Source organism: Genypterus blacodes, unplaced genomic scaffold, assembly GCF_046128005.1.
Source record: "Genypterus blacodes isolate CSIRO-AG114 ecotype Tasmania unplaced genomic scaffold, CSIRO-AGI_Gbla_v1 ptg000015l_1, whole genome shotgun sequence".
In the NCBI taxonomy this organism is placed as follows: Eukaryota; Metazoa; Chordata; class Actinopteri; order Ophidiiformes; family Ophidiidae; genus Genypterus; species Genypterus blacodes.
The window spans coordinates 5,446,312-5,470,111 of NW_027466829.1; the positions used below are offsets into that span (position 1 = coordinate 5,446,312).

The window sequence follows — 23,800 nt, forward strand, 5'->3', positions numbered from 1 at the left end:
TATTATTATTGTTATTAGGTTGGTTCTGTTGATGAGGGTGTTGCTCTGCCCAACAGTCTCTCCCATTGTGGCCAGCCTCCACATGGAAGAACGGGAAAGCAGAGTCTTAAATAGTTTCAGAGGAACGACACAGAGCCACTTGTTCAGATACATGAACTGTCAAACTCAAAACCCAGGAAGAACAAGCCTTCGTGGAACACATGGACTCAGTGGACAGGAAGAGGGAGGATGTCAAGAACAACAGCTTGGCCCTATTTTTGTCCAATGCAGTGAGGAACCATTAAACAAACACATGGCTCAACAAAGGAGGGGCAGCTCTTCAGGACGAGACTCAGCAGTTCACCTTGACTTGAATGACAAGAGAAACCAACTCTGAACACGCGAGGAAGTCTACCACACCAGACTAAACAATCATTCAGCCTCTAATGAACAAAGTGACAGCAGAAGGGAGAACCCCAACCACCACTGTCATCATTATCCACACCTGGCCACATGGTACTCCAATCACTCTCACAACGATCATCACAACCAGGAGGACTCATCAGGAGCGTCACCCAGCCTGATTATGACTCATTAGGAGTATCAGCGACCCTGACGACGACTCAACAGAGGTTAAAACCTGGGAATCCCCACCAGTCTGCAGGAACTGAAAAGTCTTCATGTGGACTCCGGATTGATTGACGCCGGTTTCCTCCAATAGTAGAGCTTCTACGCTTTCTAACGCTGTCTTGTGCGGCCCGATTAGAGCTCCGAGGCAGGAGTCTGTGGTATTTTGTAATACAACCTATCGCCAGCAGAGGCCGCGCTTTCCCAAGCATCCAGCCACGCCGTGCGGAAGACGAGCGTAAATATTGTTGTGACGTTTCATCTCCAGGCACATTCACGTCCACACGTTCACAATCATGTCAGTGGCGCTGACAGCTCACAACTGCGTCTCCTCCGCTGTGACCTGAGCGCGCTTCTTTTGTAGCGTTTTTCCTCCTCACTGCTGTGTGTGTGTGTGTGTGTTTGTGTGTGTGTGTGCGAGACAGAGCGAGAGAGTTTGTGTGTGTTTGTGAGCGTTTGTGGTTTTACGCCAGTTTATTTCTTGTGTTCAACATGCAAAAGAGGAGGAAGCCTGAGCCGATCCAACTCAATCCAATTCCCGATGGGAACACTATCAACGGCACCGGGGCCTCAGAGTGAGTGGCAGTATTCTTCTTCTTCTTTTTCTTCTTCTTCGCTTGCTGTTTAGTGTGACACATTCATGTTCAATATGCTCAAATGCTTCACCTGTAATCTGACACTGTACTCAGGACGTGTCTGTGTGTGTGTGTGTGTGTGTGTGTGTGTGTGTGTGTGTGTGTAGTGTTACTGTAAATTGGTTTGAATTTTAAATTGGACTCATGGATTAGGCTCTGCATCAGCTAAATCAAGTGTGTGTGTGAGTGTGTGTGTGTGCTGCTGCTGTTTCCAACTGCAGATATTGCTTTTAAGTGGCCCAAATGCACAAAGGGAACGAAGAGCTTATTTAAATAGTGGTTCCCTCACTAAACTACCTACCAGAGGATAAGCAGGTAGGTGAGAGTGGATGGATGGATGGATCGTCTTTAAACCAAACACTGCACACAATAGATAGATGGATGGATGGATAGATAGATAGAGGGGGGTGTAAGTGAAGTGCAGCCTGACGTCCTTCAGGTCATCTCTTCATGGTTTCTCGCCCTCCCACAGCCCCACTGTGTATTAATTAGTCAGAGCCCTGGCCTTGTTTCCGAGTCCTCCCACCTCCACTTGACAAAACACAATAATGGTGATATTAAAATGTTGTGACAATGTTCTCGCTCTGAGTCCACAGCGAATGGCCCCGGCCAGCACACCAACTAAATAACATGCTGTACCGTGCAATTAGGTTGGTTTGATAATGTATATTAACTGGAATGTATTGAAATCCAGTCCTGCTTTATTATCAAATTAACATTTCAGTCTAACTTCAGTGGCAGACACAGGTTGAAAAGGGTTCATATTGGGTAGAAACGCCTTAATCGTAGCAAGATGAAACAAATATTTTCATTTTAAAAGTGGGAAAACAAAAAGGCACAATCCTGCTGTTGCCGGGCAGAGCAGCGTCAGGCAAAAACCAGAAACTCTGATTCAGTGATTTGGAAGTTTGTACTGCAGAGATTAAATCCCATCATGTCACGACTACAGCAGAAACCCGGAACCTGTGTGAATGTGTGTGTGTGTGTGTGTGTGTGTGTGTGTGTGTGTGTGTGTGTGTGTGTGTGTGTGTGTGTGTGTGTGTGTGTGTGTGTGTGTGTGTGTGTGTGTGAGTGTGTGTGTGTGTGTGTGTGTGTGTGTGTGTGTGTGTGTGTGTGTGTTAGCTCTCTGCACTGCACACCGTTGTGGTACCGTAGCAGTGAGCCACACAGTCAAGGTAGCATTATTGTCAACACCCAATTTAGTAGTGTGATAGTGCTACAAAGTGTATGTACATTTATTATACATTCAGAATCTACATTTATCAAATAAGCCAACTTTATAAAGTTTAGATGAAAAGGAATATGTCCAGCTAAGCTCCATTTCGTGTCTCCCCAAAGCTCTTAACCAATATTTGAATATTTCTTTATTTAATCGTTGCACTGAGCCGAGAGATGAAAGCTGATGTGTGATCAAATTACATTTCATCCAGTGAGACAGAACGATGGATTTTGTGTTTTACAGTTCTGATGCAGCTGTGATCAGTTTGATACACAGCAGGTTTGATGGATAGAAATCTGAATTACAGTTTACAACCTCTCGTTAATCCTACAATCTGAAATGTTGCCGTTTTGTACAGAAAATCTTCTATCTGCAGAAGAAACAGCATTCACATAAAACCCCACACATTCTGCTTCTAATTCTTAGAAGACTTACAATGTGTGTGGCTGAACAGCACCAATGTGTGATGACGGAGATGAACTTTAACATCAAGCTGAATGTTGCATTCAGGTGCGCTGGATGTCCTTGGACTGAATGAATGGAACACAAAAGGGCCAGTGTGTTGTGTTGGGCTCTTTTCCTTGTGCACCTTTACGGGGGCTGAAAGTGAAGCCATTGAAATCGCTCACTCACATTGTGTGGAGTACCTCCGGCTGCTCCTCTCCTCAGGTTCTCCAGCCTCTCCAGCCTCTCCAGCCTCCAGCTTTTTGTCGACAGAACGCCCACGCCACCCACGGCCCTCCGGCGCCTCGTCTCCATGGATATGCAGGCCTGCTTTTCGAAAAGAACACCGCTTAACCCTCGCTTTGCCGAGCGAGGCAGGCAACAGCACCCTGCTCGAGCTGCACTCCACTGAGTCAGAGTGAAGTAAAAGAAAAACACAGAAAGCATAATCGCTGCTGTCTCATCATAACAAATACGGACAAATGCCACAGAAACTAAAGACAAAACACAGCAAGCATGTTACTTAATACTAATATTGCTTGTGTTTGCATAATTTCTAGCACAAATGATAGAAACCTGATGCTTGTTTGCAGCCTTGGTGGTTGTTAAGTGACAATACGAGCATTGTAAAGTGTCGCCTGTGATATGAAGTGAAAGAAAGGTCAAAGAGAAAGGGGGAGGGGGGGCAGGTGAGTCTATTCTGCAGGTGTCTTCTGAAGGAAATCCATTGCCATGACAACAGCACCAAGGGAGCACTGACGGCCCTGAGAGGAACTCTGAGTTTCCTGGCTGTGTGTTGTGGGGATGAAGGTGGAATCACACCGCTGCCCTGCTGAACTGTCTGTCTGTCGGCCGGCCGGCCTTCTTTGGTCGGTTGCCATTGTTCCCAAGGGCAGAGGCGGTAATGGCTGTGTGTTTGCTTTGGGCTTTGCAGGTATTACACACACAGTAAATCCTGGCACACTGGATCCAACAGAGGGGACAGCCGGTACTGTGGTGCAAGATTTCAGAGAAAGAACATCTGCGTAATTTCAGTCTGAAGGGACAGTTAGATTCTCACCAAAATGCAGAGGGATTATTTAGGGAGTTCTGCATTAATAATAAATGAATTGCTCGCCTATCGCTTTGTCTGCCTCTTTGTAAGAACAAACTTGGAGGCGCTGCAGAAGAAACTGGAGGAGCTGGAGTTGGATGAGCAGCAGCGGAAGCGGCTGGAGGCCTTCTTGACACAGAAGCAGAAAGTGGGCGAGCTGAAGGACGACGACTTCGAGAAGATCTGCGAGCTGGGCGCCGGCAACGGGGGAGTGGTCTTCAAGGTCTCCCACAGACCCTCGGGTCTCATCATGGCCAGGAAGGTAAAGCTGAGACAAAACACTGGAGAGACTAGTATCAAATTTTGAAACTTGTTGTGACAAGCCTGGTGTTTGTGTGGGTTTGTTGGGGTTTCTGACCTGACGTCTCCTCGTGTTCCAGTTGATCCACCTGGAGATCAAACCTGCCATCAGGAACCAGATCATAAGAGAACTGCAGGTGCTCCACGAGTGTAACTCCCCCTACATCGTGGGCTTCTACGGGGCTTTCTACAGCGACGGAGAGATCAGTATCTGCATGGAGAATATGGTACGGCTCCTAAATATGAGCTCACTGCTTCACCTTTGGACCAACTTACAGAAGCTCTCTCTCTCTCTCTCTCTCTCCCTCTCTCTCTCCCCCTCTCTCTCTCTCTGGCTGCAGGACGGTGGCTCCTTGGACCAGTCGCTGAAGAAAGCAGGCAAGATCCCCGAGCAGATCCTGGGCAAAGTCAGCATTGCTGTGGGTAGCAGCAGCTCCTCTCCCACCAGATCCATCACACCACAGCTATATTTGTACTGCACTCCAACTGATGCATATGCACTTCATTATTTTCCCCTTCTGTTTGCAGTACAACATGACCTCTATATAGTGTGTGTACCATGCTGACATGCAATAATTCTCTTTCCAGGTCATTAAAGGGCTCTCCTACCTGAGAGAGAAACACAAGATCATGCACAGAGGTTAATTGCTGTTTTATACACAATGTCACAAATCATTGAAATGTTGACCTTTGCACAACATGTTACTTAATATGTCATTTTCTGTCATTTGTAAGGCAGGGGGTTAATATATATAATATTCACCCTGCAGTAAATCCCCATATCAGTTACATAAATACATAATATAGAATTCTGTGCTACAAACTCTCTTTTGTTCCGTGGTGTCGTACAGTATGAAGCACTTCCCCGCTGTGACCTCTTAAATATTGCACATGTCCTTTTCAGATGTGAAGCCCTCAAACATCCTGGTGAATTCCCGCGGTGAGATCAAGCTGTGCGACTTTGGAGTGAGCGGACAGCTTATCGACTCCATGGCCAACTCCTTTGTGGGCACGCGTTCTTACATGTCTGTAAGTTACTGTGGAGACGCTCCTCTTTCGCCTGAACTCCTAACACGCCCGGGCTTGACGCTCACTTAGGAATGGGGTACACATCTTTCCGTTTGCCATAATATTGGCTGGTGAAGCAAGAGGCTATGGAATGTTTGGAACAGATGTAGGCACTGAATTCCACAACAACTTCTTTCCTTTGGGGCAGATCTAAATATATTTCTTAATTTTCACATTTATATCTCCAACATTCTGTGCACCGCTATTCCATTTAACACAGTAATTGAAGTTGTAACGATGAAATAATTGTGTTTTGCACAGCCTGAGCGTTTACAAGGCACTCATTACTCTGTTCAATCGGACATCTGGAGTATGGGCTTGTCCCTGGTTGAAATGGCCATTGGACGCTTCCCCATCCCACCACCTGATGCCAAGGAGCTGGAGCAGATCTTTGGCTACCCGGTTGAAGGGGAAGGAGCCTCTGGCGAGTCCTCGCCAAAGCCCCGACCTCCTGGACGACCGGGAAACTGTAAGAGGGAGATTGCACTGACTCAAACTTGTTATTTTCCATGAAGTGGAAGTGATGTCATCTTGACTGACACTTGAGCAGGACATGTATGATGTAATGCGTCTCTGGTATGCACTTGTTTCCTCCTCTAGCATGCGGGCCAGACAGCAGACCTCCAATGGCTATCTTTGAATTACTTGATTACATAGTCAATGAGGTGAGTTTCTGTGTTCTGTATATGCGACTTGCTGATGCTTTTTGCCTGCCTTCAGTTTCCTTCCAACACACAGAACCCAGTCAGTGCTGATTTGAGCTCTTTACCTTTCAGCCCCCGCCAAAGCTGCCTGGAATATTTAGCTCTGAATTTCAAGAGTTTGTGAATAAATGGTAAGTAATCCGTTCAGCAAAATACATTGTTTGGTTTGTGGGGCCACCTAGAGGCAGGAAAGGAACTGCTCATCATTATAAGAGACTTGATTTCTTTTCCAGTTTGATTAAGAATCCTGCTGAGCGAGCAGACCTGAAACAGTTGATGGTAGGTGTTCCTGGGCCGTCTGTCAAAGTTCCCATTTCTTGCCGTTTCCCTGTCTTGACCATCTTACTCGCTCCTGTCTCTCTTCAGGTCCATGCTTTCATTAAGCAGTCTGAAGCAGAGCAGGTGGACTTTGCTGGCTGGCTGTGCAGCACCATTGGACTCAATCAGCCAATGACTCCCACTCATGGCACCAGCATGTGAGACTGCTCAGATGATGTCACCACACCACCGGCTCTTAAGGTCCCTCAGAACAGAGATAAATATATCCATTTATACTTACTATAGGGTGAAGTTGTATGTGCACATATTAAGTGTGAAAACTTAAAATGCCAAGTTCAATCAATTCAATCATGCAGGCTTTACTGCAGGCTGTACTGAAGCCATCTTTTGTATTGATCAAAGATTTATTCAAGTGATAAATGCTGCTCAACCCTTTGTGCTTGATATTTCTGACACCATCACGAGCTTACAACCCCAGATTTCATAGTATTTGTGTAATGATTGGTATTCAGTCTTGTGAATTAAAATTTTAAAAGACAGAAGTGACTCATGCTTTTTGGAGCAATTCCATTTTATTAAGTCAACAGTAAACTTCAGTGTGTAGGGACATATTCAGGCCTTGGACTCGGGTGGAGGAGCGTCTCCCTTCCTTTCCAGGCCTCTTGGGTTTCAGCATCTTTTCCTTGATCTAGGAAAAATATAAAGAATCATCAATCATGGGCTTGATGCACACAGGGTCGTGTCTGAGGATGGCATCAATTGCTCAGAACTTCCTTTAACATTCAGGATTCAGAAACACGGACCTGAAGTGAAACCTCATCATGGTTTGTACCCAAACATGTAAAGCGTGAAGTCACCAGTACGTACTTGGGCGCCTGAAATGCTCTCTGGATCTCTTCGCTCTTCAGAATCGCTTCAATTCATCAATCATGGGACCACGGTTGATCTTCTTGCTGCAATGAGAAGAAACAGAAGTTCTAACTACATGATCCTTGATAATTCGGCAATCTTCGCAAGTTCACCGTTTTTTTGTTCAGAACTTCCGTTAACATTCAGGGTTCAGAAACACGGACCTGAAGTGGAACCTCATCATCATCTGACAAACCAAAACACGAGTAAGTCAACAGTACGTACTTAGGTGCCCTGAAGTGTTCTCTGGATCTCCTCACTCTTCAGAATAGCTTCAATTTCTCAATCATGGGAGTCGGGAATACAAGTTTCACCAGCAGCTTCAATTGTTTGGACTCCTCACTGCTGAGTCATGCTTCAGGATGGACCTTCTTGCTGCAATGAGAAGAAACAAGTCTTAACGACATGCTCTTTGACAATTCAGCAATCTTCACAAGATCACTGTATTGTTCAGAACTTCCGTTAACGTCAGGGTTCAGAAACACGGACCTGAAGTGGAACCTCATCATTATGAGACAAACTAAAACATGTTAAACATGAAGTCAGCTGTACGTACTTGAATGCCCTAAGTGCTCTCTGGATCTCCTCACTCTTCAGGGTCCTGCTCAGGTCTGTGTTGGTCATCTTGTGCATTGGCAGGCTGAAACAAAAACAGGTGCCATTAAAAAAAGTGTCATGCATCGCCATGGTAACTCTGCAGGCATGTGTTGCTCAAACTCAGAACTTCTGTTATTCTCACACAGATTCAAAAACACGGACCTGAAGTGGAAGCTCATCACTGCTATAAAGCGAATAACTGAGGTCTACTGATGCTGCAGTCTGGAGTTTAACATAACAGAAACAATACTCACTTGTATCTTAGGTTGACGCCAGGTTCCGTACAGCCCTGCTGAGACGTGCCTGACACCACTGGAGGCGTGAAGAGGTCTGGCTTGTTTACATTCTGCAGTGATGCCTTGAGTAAAGGAAATAGCATAACAATGAAAACACTGATGAGATGTAGTTAATTCTTTATACAAGTCAAAGCATTCAGCCTAATTTTCATGGTTTAGTTTAGTTAAGACACCAGCTGTTACAACCCACACACTGCAGTATTGTGTGAAGGCTATATAACACAGAAGCCTATTTCAACCAGACTAGTCATCCTTTTAAACACACACACCTGGGGTATGAGGCGACAGCATCTTGGTTGTAGTTGATGCACGGCCCTTCACTCTGGATTCATCCGTGTTTCCTGATTCAGAAGAAAGATTTAGTGGAGGCCTGTAGGCAAATTCAAAACAAGCATTTGCAGAAGCTCAAATTTGACCATTTGAGAAATCAAATCACTGCTTTACATTACCTTTGAGATGTCCCAGGCTTTGTGTCTCTTCAGCAGCACCTCCATCTTGGTCTTCTTGTAGCACTCAAATTGGTTTTCAGCCAACAGTTGCACTTTAGGTTTTCCTCAATGTGGTTCAAATGACTGTACTGTTCAAAATCTGACTTTTTCATGTGCATTTGATGCCACCTAGTGGCAGGAAAAGAACTGCCTGCCATTTAAAAAATGAAACAGCCTGGTCTCAAAGTCCCTCTGAGCAGATATGAACTGAGAAATGAATCCATTTATATTTACAATGTTCAATTACCAGTATATATAAAGTCAAAAATCAAAAAGTCAAGTGAAAGCGAGTTATTCAATCAGGTGAGCCACACTGCAGGCCGAACTGAAAAGCTATTTTGTAACCATCAAAGATTTAACCACGTGTTAGATTGCTGCTCAGCCCATTTCCCCGACTCCATGATGTGCTGATGGGAGATTGGTATTCAGTCTTGTGAGTTAAAATGTTAAAAGACTGGACTGACTCGTGCTTTTGAAACGACTGAATTTTATTATTAGTCAATAGTAAACCCCACCGTCTGGACTGACAAATTTATGCCTTGGGTGCCTCAGGTTTAGGAGCTCCTGCCTTCTTTCCGGGCCTCTTCTTGGGCTTCAGCATCTTTGCCTTGATCTGTTAACAAACATACAATTCCTCAATCATGGAAGTCGAGCATAAAAGTTTCAAAAAGCAGCTTCAATAGTTAGGACTTCTCACCGTTGGGTCATGCTTCAGGATGGCATTGCGTCTTGCTGTCTTGGCATAGGGGTTCAACTTCAGCATTATCCTCAAGTTCTTCAGAGGATTCTTCTTCAGTACTTTACGGTCGATCTTCTTGCTGCAATGTGACGAAACAAAAGTCTTAACGACCTGATCTTTGACTATTCAGCAATCTTCACAAGATCACTGTATTGTTCAGAACTTCCGTTAACGTCAGGGTTCAGAAACACGGACCTGAAGTGGAACCTCATCATTATGAGACAAACTAAAACATGTTAAACATGAAGTCAGCTGTACGTACTTGGGTGCCCTAAGTGCTCTCTGGATCTCCTCACTCTTCAGGATCCTGCTCAGGTCTGTGTTGGTCATCTTGTGCATTGGCAGGCTGAAACAAAAACAGGTGCCATTAAAAAAAGTGTCATGCATCGCCATGGTAACTGCAGGCATGCGTTGGTCAAACTCAGAACTTCTGTTATTCTCACACAGATTCAAAAACACGGACCTGAAGTGGAAGCTCATCACTGCTATAAAGTGGATAACAGGTTCACTGATGCTGCAGTAAGGAGTTTAGTAAGACTCACTTGTAGCCGGACTTCAGGGAAGAAGGTTTACGCCAAGTTCCGTACAGCTCATCCAGTTTGCGGAAAGCACTCTCGGTCCAGATGCAGAAGCGGCCGACGTGACCACCAGGCGCAAGTCTGAGGAGGTTCAGTTTGTTGACGTTCTGCAGAGTGATGCCTGGAAGAAAGGAAACAGCCCAATGATAAGACTGAGAAGCTGTAGCACAGTTTAACATCAACCTGAGTGTATGCATGTAACACTCTTTACAGTGAAACATTCTTTTGACTTATTAATCAAATACACACCTGGGATATTTCTGAATGCTTTGGTGACACCGGCGTCTTGGTTGAAGATGATGCACGGCCCTTTACGCTGGATACGTCTGCGGTTCCTCATCTTACCCTTACCAGCACGCATGCGCTGGGAAGCATAGACCTGATCAAGAAAACAACTGTTAGCAGAGACTTGAGGCCAGTATGCAGCCGATCGGACAACAAGTTTGACCACCATTTCAGATGCAATGCACCAGACTGGTTCACATTACCTTTTTGATGTCGTTCCAGGCTTTGAGCTTCTTCAACAGAAGCACTGCCTCCTTGGTCTTCTTGTAGCCCTCAACTTTGTCCTCAACCACCAGTGGGACCTCTGGGATTTCCTCAATGCGGTGTCCTAAATGGAAAAAAGCACAACTTTAGTCGCTGATACAAACTACTGGCACTGCTGAGGACTACACAGCGATACTAAAGCTTGCTCAGAATTTTATGTTCATCAACCCCCTGTGACAGCTTAGAGACGGCAGGCTACCGTCACTGTGCACAGGGTCAGACGCAAATTACACCATCATGGCAAGTCTAATGTTAAAAAAATTACATATGTGACATCAAGGGTTCTGGTTTGAACTGAATCAAAGTATTCCTGCTCTATTAGGACCGTACTGTCAGTGTAGGTTACCTTTTGCCATCACAAGGGCAGGAATGGCAGAAGCAGCCAGGGCGGAGCAGATGGCATAACGCTTCTGGGTGGTGTTGATCCTGCGGTGCCAGCGACGCCAGGTCTTAGTGGGGGCAAACATGCGGCCTCCACGACACATCTAGACCACAGTCAAGGAAATGAGACTACTGCTGCTGCTGCTGCTGCTTGACAAGCTGCTGCTACTACTCCTGCATCCGCTCAGACTCAATATTCGTCAGCGATCCGCATCAGCTTATGACAGTAGGCATCTGTCACTGATCACAGACTCGGACGCAAATTACACCATCACAGCAGGTCTGCATTATTAGCCTCAACACAATATACCACAGTATGGGATAAAACAATCTCGGTCAAAGGGATACATTCCCGAAAGCTCCCTGGCCAGAGCGGTGAGTACCACCACCTCGCACACGGGGAATACGGGCCACAGCTCTTCCAGTTCCCCAGGACTCGGCGCTGGTCTGGTGGCCTGGAACAAAGAGGATTCATTCATTCGGTTCAGATTTGGCAAGACAATGCAACGTCAGATGCATCCTCAGTAGTAAAAGTTAGTCTAAGGCCGGCCGATCCACTCACCTGCCAGTTCACTGACTGCATAAGGCTGACGGCTGTTCTTGCGCATGTTGGTGTGCACAAAGTTCACAACATCAGGGCGAATGGGAGCCTTGAACACAGCAGGCATGACCACATTTTTGCCTGCGGTTTCGCCTTTCTCGGAATACACCGAGATCAGGGGTCGGGCACAAGCCTGAGAAAGCAAAAAGACAAGTTTGAGTGACACATTCAAACCAATTCTTTTGAGTTCCCATAATGTTGTAACATTGTGCTGAATCATCTCATCACGTGTGGGATATTATTACACAGCGCAAAATCTTCACTGCAATGTAGACCACTTGAGCTGGTATTAGATCAACTGTGCACCATGAAGTATATTCTTCACACGTGTATGTGTGGGGAACTCCATGGGCCGGCTTTAGCTTGGCCCTATTCGAACTAACGTGGCTAAGCTAACTCACAAGTATCAGTTACGTTGAATGATGTTATCGGCCGAAATGACAACGGACTCTAGCGTACCGATAACAATTGACAGCGAGATGACATATTGTCGCCGGTCCACTCCTTGCACATTGCTAACTGCGTTTGTCCCATTACGTGGAAGCTACACGTGTAACAGCTAAGACTGCGCGACCAAAATGGCTCCTCGTGTTAGCTTCAGCAGGGCCGTCCGCCTCACTGCTACGTTAAGTCTGAATTTAAGACTTCGCAAGACAGAAAACACGGCTTAATCGGGTCAATTGTGGAGTACTAGTCACAACTAAAGCATTGTATTGGACACAACATCTGAATTTAAGTATTTTCTCACCATCTTTAATGATTAGTTTTCGGCTCGCCGGGAACCACGCTCCACACGCTATGGCGGCCACAGTAGAAAGGAAGTTGTCGGACTACCTCAAAAGCTATATGCATCCGCCCAGACGAAGGACTACTTCCGCCCAAGTATATTTTTACAGAATGGCTTCGTTTATCATCGAAGCGGATAGATGACAGAGTTTGTAACAAAGTAATATTAAAAACAAAACAAAAACAGTATTGTAACGATACTCATGGAAGTAACTCATCCAAATCCCCTAAGCTTTAACCGGTACTATTTTTTATGGCGGCGCATGACCAAAAACTAACTACTGTAGTTTTGTTCTCAAACATCTTATTCATTTTTATCTTATCCAATACATGGCCATGTATCCGTCTGTTCTTGTGAAATAGTTAATACAATCATCTCATTTCGTTTTTACATTTATATATATTTAAAAATTAAAAATTGAATCAATAACCTATGACCTCATGACGTTGCTACCAGAGCAGAGCGCGCGACTGTCAAAATTAACATCAACAGAAGCAGCAACATAGCTAATGTCGGACCGTGTAACACAACAATTGTCTTTTTTCTCCTGTTCTGTGTTTATTGTCTGAAGATCTACCAGACCTATTATTGCCGCAATGGGCTCAAGAGTAATGGCAGGCGCTAAGGAGTTTTTAAACATTTTACGGTGAGTTTTCTGTTAACCGAATGTGACTAACTAAAAGTGCTATGAAGCTAAACGGACGCTGTTGTAACTTCGTTTCAGGTCTCTTCAAGACGATGGACGCAAAGATTCAATTACTTTTGAGGTAACGCAACATTCACAGTTGTTAAAAGTTGATGTAATTTCATCATCTTCGTGTTGAGCAACAGTATATAATATTGCAGTAATGATGTCCATGTCTTGGATTTCAGGAAGACATACAAATCCTAAAGATGAAGGGAAGTAGCTGTGCTGTGCTTAATAACTACTGCGGCAACCAGACAGTATTCATCTGCGAAAAACATGTGAGTTCTTCAAATTTCGACTCCTGAAAGCAATGTTATGGGTGTTTGCAAGCCTGAGAAAAGTTTAAAAAATCTATAAAGTAATGATTTTATGTCCATGTAAACATGCTATGTCTTACTTACATTATGCCTTACTTTTCGATGTCTGTGCTATCTTAACTTTTAATTCTTTGACTACTCCTCACTATTGGACCGCCATGTTACTTCTTGATTTCAAAAGGTCCCAAAAATAAATGAACCTGAGCATCTGCAGAAAGATGAGACATCATCCTGCACTAATGATGATGATGATGATGATGAAGGTAAAGCTGATGTACTTCCAGTAGACTTAGGACCCCAACCACTTACCATCACAAAAGCAAGGTAACCAACACAACACTAACTTATCACTTCATCAACCCATACTCCACCTTCTATACAAAGCCAGCAATTCATTGTATTTTATTTCTAAGATCATATTACTTGTGTAGCCATGAAAAGATCTATACTTGACCATCACCAGTGAGTGTTTTTTTTCTGTGACTTTATAGGCAATTGCTCTCTTGGTACACAATATCACAAAATACTAATGTCTCCACTGTGGACACGGAGCCTGTCTTCCTCCCTCTGTGGGTGCGATGTGACATGTCTGATCCTGCTGGCACCTCCTGGTTTGGGGTAGAAACACTCTGCAATGACGCTAAAGTATCTGGTGTCAAGTTATACTCCATCACCTGCAAAGGTATAGATCAAGTGTTTCAATCGTCATTGAGCAACATCTCCTTTTATCATTCTCAGCACAGTGAATATTTGTTCACCCTGAGACTCTGTGTGATTTTGATGTTGCTTGGTTTTGTTATATTCCAACTTGAATGAAGGCTCAGCGGTGTACAGAGCATCTCTCATGACTTTAGATGATCTGAAACAAGAACACAAGAAAAGACATCACCCATCCTCGGTACGTCAGCGTCCCCCCTCCCCTCCTCTCCTCCTTCCTCATGCCTACCACTCTTTACTCTCAATGTGACGTTTGTAACTCTCATACATCTACCTTTGATTCCAGATGGGGATAAAAGGCAGTGCCAGATACAACTTGTTTGGCTCGACGGTGGTTGAAAACACCATGATTGAGTCACAGAGCAGCGTGACAGTGGATTTCAAATGGAGTCACGTGGAGAACATCCTTGAGACTCCACCTCTGTCTTCTACAGCCACCCTGGTAAGCAATTGGTTACTAGAGTAAAATGATTTAGTCAAAAGAAGAAGATTTATTTTGCTCATAACTGTGATTCTTCCCTTCATTCGTCTTTTGTCCTCACACAGAATATCAAAGTTCCCAGTGGAGACATGAGAAGCCCGATGTTTGAGATGTACAGGGAGCTCAGTTTTCTTAAGGTCTGTCCCACAGGTGAATGACTGTAAGAATTGATCTAAGACACAAAGAGCAGCCTCTAAATGTTGCAGATCACTGTTGTTGCCAGACTCTTGCTGATGGTTTGAGAACTGGTGAGACGGAATGGATGGAACCACTGGAAACCACCTCGGCTGTAAATCTGACCAAGGCTTACCTCAAAGGTATCAGTTTGATGCAATTGGTGCTTTATATAACGCTGACAAGCATTTAAGAGGAATCAATTTTTCAAAAATTAAATTTCAGACCTTCAGAACACCTCAAAGACTGTGCAGGATCAGGCAGCAAAAGCAAACGAGGTAAGATAACAATACAAACAAATAGCCACCCTACAAGTGCGGTTTACTTCAGATTATGTGATCGTCTTGCTGGTTTCTCCATCTTTTCTTACCGACCAAGCTGAGGACGGAGTCAGACACTCCCATCTTCAACTCCTTCTTGGAACGAGGCGATTTGGATTTTGTGGAGCAGCTGTGGGTTCGGATGAGAAAGAGTGAGTACATGTGTAGGTCTCTGTTTCCTTTGTGGTTTCTTGCACACACCTGCACTGAGAATGACTTTTCACACATTTTCCTTACAGGTGTGACTTCATATCAAGACATTGGAGACTGCCTGAAATTGGTGATCGAAGCTCTAAGATACGATGACATCAAACCTTGGGTATGATGACGCAGCGTCCTAACTCCGTACCAATACAGACCTGGATCTATTTGTGAAGAGAGTGATACATTTCTTTTGTTTTGTGTCACTTCAACCCCCCAGATTCACAGAGACAGCAGCAGCTCCCTCAGCAAGCTCATTCTGAAGTCTTACCACCAGCAGATTGACGCCGTGTCTCTCACAGGTCTCACCCCTGTCAACATGCTGCTGGAGATGGGTGTGGACAAGATGAGAAAGGATTACATCAACTACCTCATTGGTAACCTCCTCAGTACCTCTGTGTACAACTTCACTTTAATGTTTAACCTTGGCAGACACAGAGCACCTTCTCCTTGATATTAGATGTACTTGTAACTCTGAATATTGATAATACAACATTCATGCTTTTTCTCAGGTGAAGAATTGACAACTCTAAATCACTTGGTAAGCTCAAGACCGTTTCACACATCGATTACTGTTCAATGACACTCAAGAGAAGTCCCTGTTCTGAGTGTGAGCTGTTTCTCCACAGAGCTACTATCTGAGCACAGAGGCCGATCTGCAGGAACAAGTGGACCGACTCATGAAACTGCACCATCTGCTGGAAATCATCGTAACCTGCAGCACTTTCCTGGGTCTGCCTTACGACCGGCTCTTCCTTCTTGCACAGTAATACTTGTGTTTGTTTTTTTTCCAAAGTTGTGTGTGCAAACTGCATTTTGCTACAAAGTATTTAAAAAAACTTATTTTTATTTAACATCATTTAATTTCCTTCCTCATTCTGGTAGATCCTGTTTACAGCACTACAAGACATCCCCGTATGATGAGGACCATGAATTCAAATTGCAGATCAAACCTGCAGTCATCAGCCATTTTTACCAGAAGTAAGGAATTCTTTGCTCCCCAGCTTCTCCTATAGGATGAATATTGTTTGTGACTGAGATTGATCCTTCTTGTACAGAGAGCATCCACTGATGTGGGGGGTTGAGGTATCCAGCGGTCACGGTCCTCGTGAGGTCAGAACATCGTTACAGCTCAGTGACAGACCGCTGATTGATCACGTCATCTTTGAAACTGGTAATCTCTGCACCGCATTTAAATATTCTAGATGGCCATTACCTCTGCAAGTACAAATAACTTCTGTCTGTCCTTCACTTTTACTTTGTAGATGATCCAAATGAAACAGTGAATGGGGACAGTGAGGAGCCTTCATTCTTCACCACCATGGCCTGCAGCAGCCTCGTCGTCTTTGCATGAAGCCACGGAGAGAGACACTAAGCTTGCTTGGTAAAGACAGGAAGAGGAGTGTCCTTTCATACACACGTCAATGTCAGATGTCAATGTTCTATAGCATGTTTTTTTTAAGTCTTAAATGTTCCATATGTAATCAATAAACACAAAATAAATAACTGGGCTCATCTGTGATGGTAATGTTCCACAGCATTATTTTATTTGGAAAAATGTCAACATCAAATTGTTGAAGTTAGTAACTCTTAAAGTTCAATTCAGTCTAAATAGAATCATTAAATGCATGTTATGCACCTACAGTATATGTGTGCACCTGCGCAACAAAATATCTAAGTACATGAATTCATGTCTGTGATTGTAAACATGCACACAGTCAGAAGCCGATTCTAGTCCCGGCTCCGCAGCAGGAACATGAGCAAGATGGCACAGAGTAAAATGGATAATGTGCACACAGTTGGGACGACGATCTCTGTCACCATCTCCATGTGGCTGGTCAGAGGGTCTGCAAAGCAAACAGGGATATAAACTCGTCAGCGTGATTGGTAGTTGAGACGCTGCTTAAAAAACACAGCACTCAAAGGGTTAATGATTTTCCTAAGGGATCTTCTGTCAGACACACTGAGCATGAGTGATTCCTTACCATGTATAAGTCTTAGAATATTGGCAGCAGTGCTCCGCTGTTCCTCTGATAAAAAAGAGAAATTACGTAATTGAATGAAGACACTTTAACCCTTTGAGGACTGCATGGAGGCACTGTTGCTGTCTACAGTTAGTCTGAGCCTGTTTCAGAGGCCGAGTGTTAAAATGCAGGAAGTCCAGTCTGTCAGTCAGTTTTAAAGCCACACAATAACAAAGAAACATGTACCCTTAGCTCCTAAACTTCATCATGCACTGGCCAAACCTTTGGCATTTCTGCATGTTCCTTGGATTTTCTTCTAGCTGTTGGGGCAAACAAAGAAGATGTCTCAGATTTTAGATACTAGAAACTCTGTGTTTCTACCATCATTTGTTTACGAGGGGCGTAATGAACAGCAACATCTATCTAAGTCAAATTATATCTGTAATCTCTTTTTTGCTTTACTTATATTAGGACATTTTTGGATCAGAATCTTTATTTGTTTACCCCAGCTAGTTCACCACTGATAAACAAAGTCGGGGATGTTGTGGGTGGACTGACCTGCAGCTAGAAGTTGGTTGCTAGAAGAGCAGGTTTCAATGGCCTTGATCCTCCAGTTCTCTACCTGTGAGAATACACAATGCAAACGCTCATCAGCACTGATGAATGTTATGAACTGGGCAGAACAGCTAATCCAAGCAGCATTTATTCATGAGAGATTAAGCCTTTCTGCCTGTATCTGTAGGGTTATAATAACTCCTAAGGTGTTTGCTCTGACTGCCCATCTCTCACCTCTCTCTGATTGGGAAAGCCATTGGAGCTGATGACACGTTTGTAGAACTGCACAGAGGCCTTAGGATAGCGTGGCTTGTTTTTGTTCCTGAAGTCCACATAGTACAAGCCAAACCTCTCAGAGTAGCCTTCGTCCCACTCAAATTTGTCCAGTAGAGACCAGGCGGTGTAGCCCTTCACATTAACACCGTCCCTGATAGCTTAGGAACAGCACAGAGAACAGATTCATTACTCCTCATATATTATGTGTAGTATATTCTTGTGCTTTGTATGCATGATGCTCCAGATACCTTTCAACATCTCATTGATGTAGTCCTTAAAGTAGTGTATTCTCCACTCATCACACAGCTCGGTGCACCTCATCTTCTCAGAGACTCCATTCTCTGTCACGTAAATCATTGGGTTCGCATACTGGGACTAAATGGGGAACAAAACACACGAGGTACAGTAAGTTGCTGTGTTGACAGTCTGTTGCAATTCTCTCACTCACCACAGGGCTTGACTCACCTTAACGAAATTGAGCAGGCGTCTGAAACCCCACGGAACAGAGTAGAGCCACTCAGAACCGGGGTCAGGCCAGCGTGGGTCAACCAGTTCAGCCAGGTCGCGGTCAGTGAAGTAGCTGCTGCTGCTGCTACGCTCTGATGGGTGGCTCTTTTGGGTGATGTAGCGAGTGGTGAAATGACCAACGCCAAGGAAGTCACAGGTGCCCTTGATGTAGCTCTTTTCCTGGGGGGAGAAGGTTGGCAGGCGGGACGTCCCCAGACCCTGCTGGGAACTTTTCCTTCCTGCACACACAAGTACAATTTGTTATTTTTCAAGTGTACATAGTGCCACTATTCGTTTAACAAGGTCGTTAGGTGAACTCGCCAATGTAATCTTTCATCACTTGTGGGTAGTCTCCATGGAAAATTGGTGTGGCAAACCAGCCAAGATAGAACTGGACGTATCTCTCAGCTGCTTCAATGTCTTTCTGGTTGCTGATATCCACCGGCTCTCCCCAATCACCAGACAGAGAGATGCCGAGCAGACCTGCACGTTTGGACAGTAAGTAGTGATCAACCAAAGCTGTACTGTTGAGGAGATGCTTGTGTTAACTTGCATGGCTTTGGTCTTGCTTACCTTGCTGCTTCCCCCTCCACTGTGTGTCGTATGTATGCCACACTTTAGCATGGGCCTATGAGGGAAAAAACATTATTATTATTTCCATTTCAGTTTGACAACATCATCAAGTTATTGAATACATTTGCAATTTGATTACCTTGATGATATTATGGGCTGCTCTGTAGGCTCCAGTTCCTCTGAGCCTCAGTCCAGGAGCGTGCTCGCCTGTCTCATAGCCTTCAACTGCTACAGACTGGTTAAGTTCAACAGAAGTAGAAGAGCAAACAGTCATTTCGATAACTGGTATTGTTGTGTTTATCCCAGCTGTACAACTCCAAAAGTTTCAATCCTTCTATTACACCATTTATTTTGAACGTACCCAAGGATTGTTGAAGGTAATCCAGTTCTTCACTCGGTTGCCAAATCTCTCAAAGCACAGGCTGGCAAACTCATTGAAATGATTGACAATGCTTATGTTCTGCCATCCACCATATTTGTCTTGTAAGACCTGGAAGAACAAAGAGGAATATGTTGCACCGAAGAAGAACATTAGAAAACATTATGAGTTAGGAGTTGGTGGTGGCCATTATTTTATAAACCAACCTGTGGAAGATCCCAGTGATAAAGTGTGGCAATAGGAGTGATCTTGTTTGCCAGGAGTTGGTCAATCAGCTCATTGTAGTACTGGATTCCCTTTTCATTTATATGGTCAGCTGCAGGAGGAGATTTGACATAAATGAATCTCCTCAGCTTTAGCAAATGTCTGATTGAAACCAAGACTTGAACCAAAATCATTTACTCACACTTAATTCCAGTAGGAATGAGTCTAGGCCAGGAGATGGAGAAGCGATAGTGGTTAAGCTTCAGCTCCTTTATTAAAGACACATCATCCTGTACAGGGAACAAAATCATTGTATGCCCTGTACTTGTCCCAGTCTTCTTCATATGGTCTCTCTTTTGAATTTGCCAAAACCTACCACATACCTTGATTTTGTAGTAGCCCTCACAAGAGGAATCACCGGTGTCGTTTAGTTGGATTTTGCCTCTCTTGTGAGTGAACACATCCCAGATGCTCAGTCCTTTTCCGTCCTTGTCCCAAGCTCCTTCTGTCTGATAGGCTGAACTGCCGGCACCCCACGAAAATCCTAACGTGCAATCAACCAACCAATTCATTGAGATGACCCGGATACAAAACACTAGTTTAATACAACCGCTACTAATTCATTACAATGTGTTTATCATAATCAATGTCAAGAATTGTCAAAGTCATGTGTAAAAACATCTTCGGTACTCATACCAGCTGGAAAAGTGCCATAATAGAAGGAGCCGTGGTCGTTCTTTGTCCAGTCGAAGTCCTCAGCCGCAGACAGACACAGCACCAACACAAACACATGGCACACACTGACTGCACAGCGGGGCAGCATGATACTCCTGAGCCTCAAGCAGTCTTCTCCAGTCTCTGACCGACTTCTACACAAAGACAGTAACCATTTGTCATCACCTGGTACAGCACGTGTTATTGTGTAATCAGTGGAACAAAGAGGTTGATATGGTGCTGGTCATGAAAATAGCTTTTTTCCCCGATTGTCATTTTTGTCAGAATAAAGTATCAATCATTACAAAGTACCCAATTCAGTGCAATACAGAGAGGACCTGTGTCCCTAATGCGGGGCCAACTGCCTCTTTTCAAAGTCAATGGAGTGCAAGATAATTTTGCTGAGGCAGACAGATCCCAAACAAACAATGGTTTCACCTCTGTAAGCAAAGCTAGAAACGATACATTTACAGAGCACAATCACATTTCACAATCACACAGAAATAGGTACAAATGTTGTCCAAATGCAGCTAGACTTAATGCAAGTACATCCTAATCTGTGGGATTGTCCAGGTAAATGTTCAAGTTTTGATTGCTCACAAGTCACATCCTAGGATTCACTTTGTAAATAAGTTGCTTTTCCTTTTTAAATAATTCTACTAATAATACTACAACTAATAATAATACTGATACTTTTCTGCATGATACTGTCCTGTCTGTCTGAAGCATTTCACATAGTTTAGGAATTAATAAAGCAAAGCTGGAGAAAATTGTATGAGGAATGTTTGGGTTAACCAGGAATATGTTAAAGGCGCAGATTTCTAACAGGAAAACTTAAATGCATGCAAATGGAGATATTGCAAAACACACTCAGTCTTACTAAGCATTTGTTCCCTTTGTTTTTTAATCACTTTTATCACTTTATCACAATTCTCAATTAAAGTACGTTATTTGATTATTTAATCTTACCACCCCATTGGCAGCCGCATAGTACTAGAACAGCAAAAGTTATCTATTCACATCCTTCCTTATCACTCATTCATTGAGTAGTAAATGTCTATTTACCTGTGTATCTTATGAAGTATTCATTAGCAGAAAAGGTGTCTACTGAGCCCGAGTTCCTGGCCGCTTGACTAGACCAGTGGATGATATAACAGCTGTATATACCTATAGGTGGAATCCCTATGTACATGGCGTATTGAAGCACCACCCAGCTGTCCCTCCTCTCAGTGTCAAAGCTGGCCTTATTGTCAAGCTCACTGTATTGTTTTAGCTGTTTAGAAAATGCTGAATGGTTTGCTGGTGAAAAGTGTTTGCACTGCATTACTCATTTGCTCAGGTCAGGACAGGGCAGGGCACGGATGGGACAGACTGTAGGTACGACCTTGAATCAGTATCAGACAGGGCAACATATTTGTCCTTTTTACTGTCCAAACGCCATGAGGTCAACATTGATCAACTCTAATGATATGTGCTAAAAATGTGACTGGAACCCATATTTCTCAAACAGGAGGTGTAAATAGGAAAAACCATTGAGACCAGCCCTTTATTAAACATTTTATTTTGTGCTTTTAAGTATCCCTTCGTACATAATGTAGACACTGATTTCTTATATGGCCCAGCCATACAGTTTCATGCTAATATTTCAACATCTGAATTCTTCTTCTTTGCCTCTCTCCCAAATGTGAAATATCTCTATTAACCTATACCAATCTAATAACACTGTTTCATTTAAGTGAGATGTTCCTCATGAAAATATACACCAATTCTAATGTGTTACGAAATTGCTATGAGATGCCTTAAATCAGGCTAAGGAGAGACCACTGTAAGCACCACACACAGTCACACTACAAATGTTACTCCATCCAAATAAATTACATTTCCTAAACCATACAAAATAGATGAAGAAATAAACTGCTGTCCATTTACATGTGGTTTTTCACTTGTGATGCAAAAAGCCTGCTGCGGTAATAAGGCAGCTGAGATTCTTAGTAATCGTCTTCTTCCTCGTCGTCCTCAAGCCCATAGTCGAGCGCATTCTCATTGTCATTGTCATCCTCATCTTCGTCCTCCTCATCCTCCTCATCCTCCTCCTCTTCCATGTCATAATCTACAGGGGCACTCAACAGCAGTTTGGTTTGATTGATCCCACTCTCATCATCAAGGTCAACTTGACACTGAAACAATGAAAAATAAACCATTAAAGCATTTCACGGTACAGTACGTGATAATGTTTTTTTCTTTCTTGAAGTAAACAAACTGAACCATGACAAGTTGTTGTTTTTTCTAATTTATTCCCCAAACGAGTACAGAGCAGAGGAGATTAAATCAGGAAAACATAATGTTACTTGATAATACCACAGTGACTGACCTCCGTTTCTGGGTACGAGCGCTGAGATGCTCCTTCATCTGTTTGAGCATTTATGATTGATTTCAGGGCCCCTTCTTCAAACTGAAACAGAGAATAAACACAACACATAAACCACACACGCCACAAACACAAACCCCACACACACTCAGAGAATCTCCACTGACCTTTAACCTGTTCAGCTGGTCCTGTAGCATTACTTTTATTTTAAGGAGAGTCTCCTCTTCCTTCTTCAGCTCCTGCAGACGGCTGTGCATGTTTCCTGATGCTGCTGCGATCAGATCATTCCCTGACACTGAATATAAAGAGATCAGTACTCACAGCTCTGATGCCAAGGCACTCTTTATATCCCTGTGAGAATCTGTTTCCCCCAAATAGTTGTGCTTTCCCTAATACCATGGACATGATAGGCCATTATCTATACTAAAATTAAAGATAGTTTATACAATAACTCCACTCCTATATATACACAACCCCCAAAACAAACTTGTCTGCAATAAGGACAACAGACAAAACAATACTGGATTTTTTTTAGGTCAACACCACTATAGATTTAAAAATCCGATTGACATATATTAGCCAATGATTGTGTTTATTTCACACAAAACCATAACAAATATCCATAACACATCAACTACTGACAACTTATCTATATTTTATCGACACCCACGTTAGCCAGCTGCAACACAGCGAACACGATTATTATTATTTTGTAAAACATGTAGCTGCCACCATCACTGTGCAGCTTCCGCAATGCATAGCATGTGATTTCTAAGGACTCACCATTTCCAAAGACGACAATGCATTAACTAATTAGCTACTAAGGAAAATAGTTTTTTTAATATAGGGGTGTCGGTTAGCTAAAACGACTATTTTCACGCATGCGGAGCGCAAACACACCGTGACGCATTACCTCAGTTTTGTTGTTTCTTACAGCTCCATGTAAAGGTTGATTTAGGTGATAGGCGGGATGTGCTTCTGCGAGTTTTTGTTTTTAGCCCTGTTAGCTTAGCTGTTGTATGTTCAGTAGACGTCATTCACCACGTGCTGAATTGTCATATCCGGGTTAATGCTGCATTCATATGCTGT

At 43.6% G+C, this 23,800-nt stretch overlaps 5 protein-coding genes, 1 long non-coding RNA gene and 8 other non-coding genes across 15 annotated transcripts; 2 read left to right on the forward strand and 12 right to left on the reverse strand.

The window, feature by feature from the left end:
* The first annotated feature begins 893 nt into the window (after positions 1 to 893).
* On the forward strand, positions 894 to 6,848 carry map2k1 (mitogen-activated protein kinase kinase 1). Its single transcript, XM_076140447.1, has 11 exons — positions 894 to 1,181; positions 4,049 to 4,259; positions 4,378 to 4,524; positions 4,639 to 4,716; positions 4,886 to 4,937; positions 5,202 to 5,326; positions 5,627 to 5,834; positions 5,966 to 6,030; positions 6,142 to 6,200; positions 6,303 to 6,348; positions 6,436 to 6,848. The coding sequence occupies exons 1-11, from the start codon at positions 1,099 to 1,101 to the stop codon at positions 6,547 to 6,549; spliced, it is 1,188 nt and encodes a 395-aa protein (XP_075996562.1). The 5' UTR covers positions 894 to 1,098; the 3' UTR covers positions 6,550 to 6,848.
* A 109-nt stretch (positions 6,849 to 6,957) lies between these two features.
* Positions 6,958 to 7,612, reverse strand: LOC142990625 (uncharacterized). Its single transcript, XR_012960816.1, has 3 exons — positions 7,483 to 7,612; positions 7,216 to 7,301; positions 6,958 to 7,036 (listed from the first exon to the last, which is right to left on the reverse strand). It is a non-coding gene; the product is annotated as an uncharacterized LOC142990625 (long non-coding RNA).
* Positions 7,108 to 7,176, reverse strand: LOC142990887 (small nucleolar RNA SNORD18). Its single transcript, XR_012960847.1, has one exon. It is a non-coding gene; the product is annotated as a small nucleolar RNA SNORD18 (small nucleolar RNA).
* LOC142990886 (small nucleolar RNA SNORD18) lies at positions 7,378 to 7,446 on the reverse strand. The gene has a single exon (XR_012960846.1). It is a non-coding gene; the product is annotated as a small nucleolar RNA SNORD18 (small nucleolar RNA).
* A 91-nt stretch (positions 7,613 to 7,703) lies between the features above and the next one.
* LOC142990882 (small nucleolar RNA SNORD18) lies at positions 7,704 to 7,771 on the reverse strand. The gene has a single exon (XR_012960842.1). It is a non-coding gene; the product is annotated as a small nucleolar RNA SNORD18 (small nucleolar RNA).
* A 199-nt stretch (positions 7,772 to 7,970) lies between these two features.
* Positions 7,971 to 8,041, reverse strand: LOC142990884 (small nucleolar RNA SNORD18). The gene has a single exon (XR_012960844.1). It is a non-coding gene; the product is annotated as a small nucleolar RNA SNORD18 (small nucleolar RNA).
* A 1,067-nt stretch (positions 8,042 to 9,108) lies between these two features.
* Positions 9,109 to 12,326, reverse strand: rpl4 (ribosomal protein L4). The gene is made up of 10 exons (XM_076140455.1): positions 12,235 to 12,326; positions 11,448 to 11,619; positions 11,234 to 11,340; positions 10,851 to 10,989; positions 10,444 to 10,568; positions 10,205 to 10,334; positions 9,920 to 10,076; positions 9,640 to 9,723; positions 9,336 to 9,456; positions 9,109 to 9,251 (listed from the first exon to the last, which is right to left on the reverse strand). The coding sequence occupies exons 1-10, from the start codon at positions 12,235 to 12,237 to the stop codon at positions 9,171 to 9,173; spliced, it is 1,119 nt and encodes a 372-aa protein (XP_075996570.1). The 5' UTR covers positions 12,238 to 12,326; the 3' UTR covers positions 9,109 to 9,170.
* Positions 9,530 to 9,597, reverse strand: LOC142990883 (small nucleolar RNA SNORD18). The gene has a single exon (XR_012960843.1). It is a non-coding gene; the product is annotated as a small nucleolar RNA SNORD18 (small nucleolar RNA).
* On the reverse strand, positions 9,795 to 9,865 carry LOC142990885 (small nucleolar RNA SNORD18). The gene has a single exon (XR_012960845.1). It is a non-coding gene; the product is annotated as a small nucleolar RNA SNORD18 (small nucleolar RNA).
* LOC142990888 (small nucleolar RNA SNORD16) lies at positions 10,648 to 10,747 on the reverse strand. Its single transcript, XR_012960848.1, has one exon. It is a non-coding gene; the product is annotated as a small nucleolar RNA SNORD16 (small nucleolar RNA).
* Positions 11,067 to 11,164, reverse strand: LOC142990890 (small nucleolar RNA SNORD16). Its single transcript, XR_012960850.1, has one exon. It is a non-coding gene; the product is annotated as a small nucleolar RNA SNORD16 (small nucleolar RNA).
* A 418-nt stretch (positions 12,327 to 12,744) lies between the features above and the next one.
* On the forward strand, positions 12,745 to 16,670 carry zwilch (zwilch kinetochore protein). The gene is made up of 18 exons (XM_076138562.1): positions 12,745 to 12,919; positions 12,998 to 13,040; positions 13,147 to 13,239; positions 13,460 to 13,602; positions 13,770 to 13,960; positions 14,097 to 14,176; positions 14,282 to 14,437; positions 14,542 to 14,613; positions 14,700 to 14,793; positions 14,876 to 14,928; positions 15,029 to 15,122; positions 15,210 to 15,289; positions 15,392 to 15,548; positions 15,684 to 15,712; positions 15,801 to 15,937; positions 16,057 to 16,152; positions 16,230 to 16,345; positions 16,437 to 16,670. The coding sequence occupies exons 1-18, from the start codon at positions 12,870 to 12,872 to the stop codon at positions 16,523 to 16,525; spliced, it is 1,773 nt and encodes a 590-aa protein (XP_075994677.1). The 5' UTR covers positions 12,745 to 12,869; the 3' UTR covers positions 16,526 to 16,670.
* Positions 16,671 to 16,816: 146 nt separating this feature from the next.
* Positions 16,817 to 20,470, reverse strand: lctlb (lactase-like b). Of its 2 annotated transcripts, XM_076140693.1 has the most exons (14): positions 20,326 to 20,470; positions 20,013 to 20,173; positions 19,832 to 19,919; positions 19,632 to 19,741; positions 19,408 to 19,536; positions 19,186 to 19,281; positions 19,047 to 19,101; positions 18,795 to 18,956; positions 18,432 to 18,712; positions 18,215 to 18,341; positions 17,925 to 18,124; positions 17,694 to 17,757; positions 17,157 to 17,201; positions 16,817 to 17,018 (listed from the first exon to the last, which is right to left on the reverse strand). In XM_076140693.1, exons 1-14 carry the CDS (start codon positions 20,450 to 20,452, stop codon positions 16,903 to 16,905), a joined length of 1,761 nt encoding a protein of 586 aa, XP_075996808.1. In that variant the 5' UTR covers positions 20,453 to 20,470; the 3' UTR covers positions 16,817 to 16,902. The 2 variants fall into 2 exon arrangements, with proteins under 2 accessions (XP_075996808.1, XP_075996809.1); XM_076140694.1 differs by lacking the exon at positions 17,157 to 17,201.
* Positions 20,471 to 21,887: 1,417 nt separating this feature from the next.
* snapc5 (small nuclear RNA activating complex, polypeptide 5) lies at positions 21,888 to 23,763 on the reverse strand. Its single transcript, XM_076140697.1, has 4 exons — positions 23,625 to 23,763; positions 22,879 to 23,006; positions 22,715 to 22,795; positions 21,888 to 22,520 (listed from the first exon to the last, which is right to left on the reverse strand). Exons 2-4 carry the CDS (start codon positions 22,966 to 22,968, stop codon positions 22,332 to 22,334), a joined length of 360 nt encoding a protein of 119 aa, XP_075996812.1. The 5' UTR covers positions 22,969 to 23,006; positions 23,625 to 23,763; the 3' UTR covers positions 21,888 to 22,331.
* Between the last annotated feature and the right edge of the window lie 37 nt (positions 23,764 to 23,800).

What these genes read in the sequence shown, in the direction of transcription:
- map2k1 (XM_076140447.1), top strand. Translation starts at nt 1,099, where the DNA reads ATGCAAAAGAGGAGGAAGCCTGAGCCGATCCAACTCAATCCAATTCCC. An exon ending in ACACAAGATCATGCACAGAG is followed by an intron (nt 4,938 to 5,201) that starts GTTAATTGCTGT and finishes TGTCCTTTTCAG; the next exon opens with ATGTGAAGCCCTCAAACATC. An exon ending in CAAGAGTTTGTGAATAAATG is followed by an intron (nt 6,201 to 6,302) that starts GTAAGTAATCCG and finishes TTTCTTTTCCAG; the next exon opens with TTTGATTAAGAATCCTGCTG.
- rpl4 (XM_076140455.1), bottom strand. An exon ending in TGCAGTCAGTGAACTGGCAG is followed by an intron (nt 11,341 to 11,447) that starts GTGAGTGGATCG and finishes TCTTTGTTCCAG; the next exon opens with GCCACCAGACCAGCGCCGAG. An exon ending in GCCAGGGAGCTTTCGGGAAT is followed by an intron (nt 10,990 to 11,233) that starts GTATCCCTTTGA and finishes ACTGTGGTCTAG; the next exon opens with ATGTGTCGTGGAGGCCGCAT.
- zwilch (XM_076138562.1), top strand. Translation starts at nt 12,870, where the DNA reads ATGGGCTCAAGAGTAATGGCAGGCGCTAAGGAGTTTTTAAACATTTTA. An exon ending in TGTCTTCTACAGCCACCCTG is followed by an intron (nt 14,438 to 14,541) that starts GTAAGCAATTGG and finishes GTCCTCACACAG; the next exon opens with AATATCAAAGTTCCCAGTGG. An exon ending in TCACGTCATCTTTGAAACTG is followed by an intron (nt 16,346 to 16,436) that starts GTAATCTCTGCA and finishes TTTACTTTGTAG; the next exon opens with ATGATCCAAATGAAACAGTG.
- lctlb (XM_076140693.1), bottom strand. Translation starts at nt 20,452, where the DNA reads ATGCTGCCCCGCTGTGCAGTCAGTGTGTGCCATGTGTTTGTGTTGGTG. An exon ending in AGGGCTACTACAAAATCAAG is followed by an intron (nt 19,920 to 20,012) that starts GTATGTGGTAGG and finishes TTCCCTGTACAG; the next exon opens with GATGATGTGTCTTTAATAAA. An exon ending in GCCTGCTCAATTTCGTTAAG is followed by an intron (nt 18,342 to 18,431) that starts GTGAGTCAAGCC and finishes TTCCCCATTTAG; the next exon opens with TCCCAGTATGCGAACCCAAT.
- snapc5 (XM_076140697.1), bottom strand. Translation starts at nt 22,968, where the DNA reads ATGCACAGCCGTCTGCAGGAGCTGAAGAAGGAAGAGGAGACTCTCCTT. An exon ending in ACCAGCTGAACAGGTTAAAG is followed by an intron (nt 22,796 to 22,878) that starts GTCAGTGGAGAT and finishes TCTCTGTTTCAG; the next exon opens with TTTGAAGAAGGGGCCCTGAA. An exon ending in GCTCGTACCCAGAAACGGAG is followed by an intron (nt 22,521 to 22,714) that starts GTCAGTCACTGT and finishes TCATTGTTTCAG; the next exon opens with TGTCAAGTTGACCTTGATGA.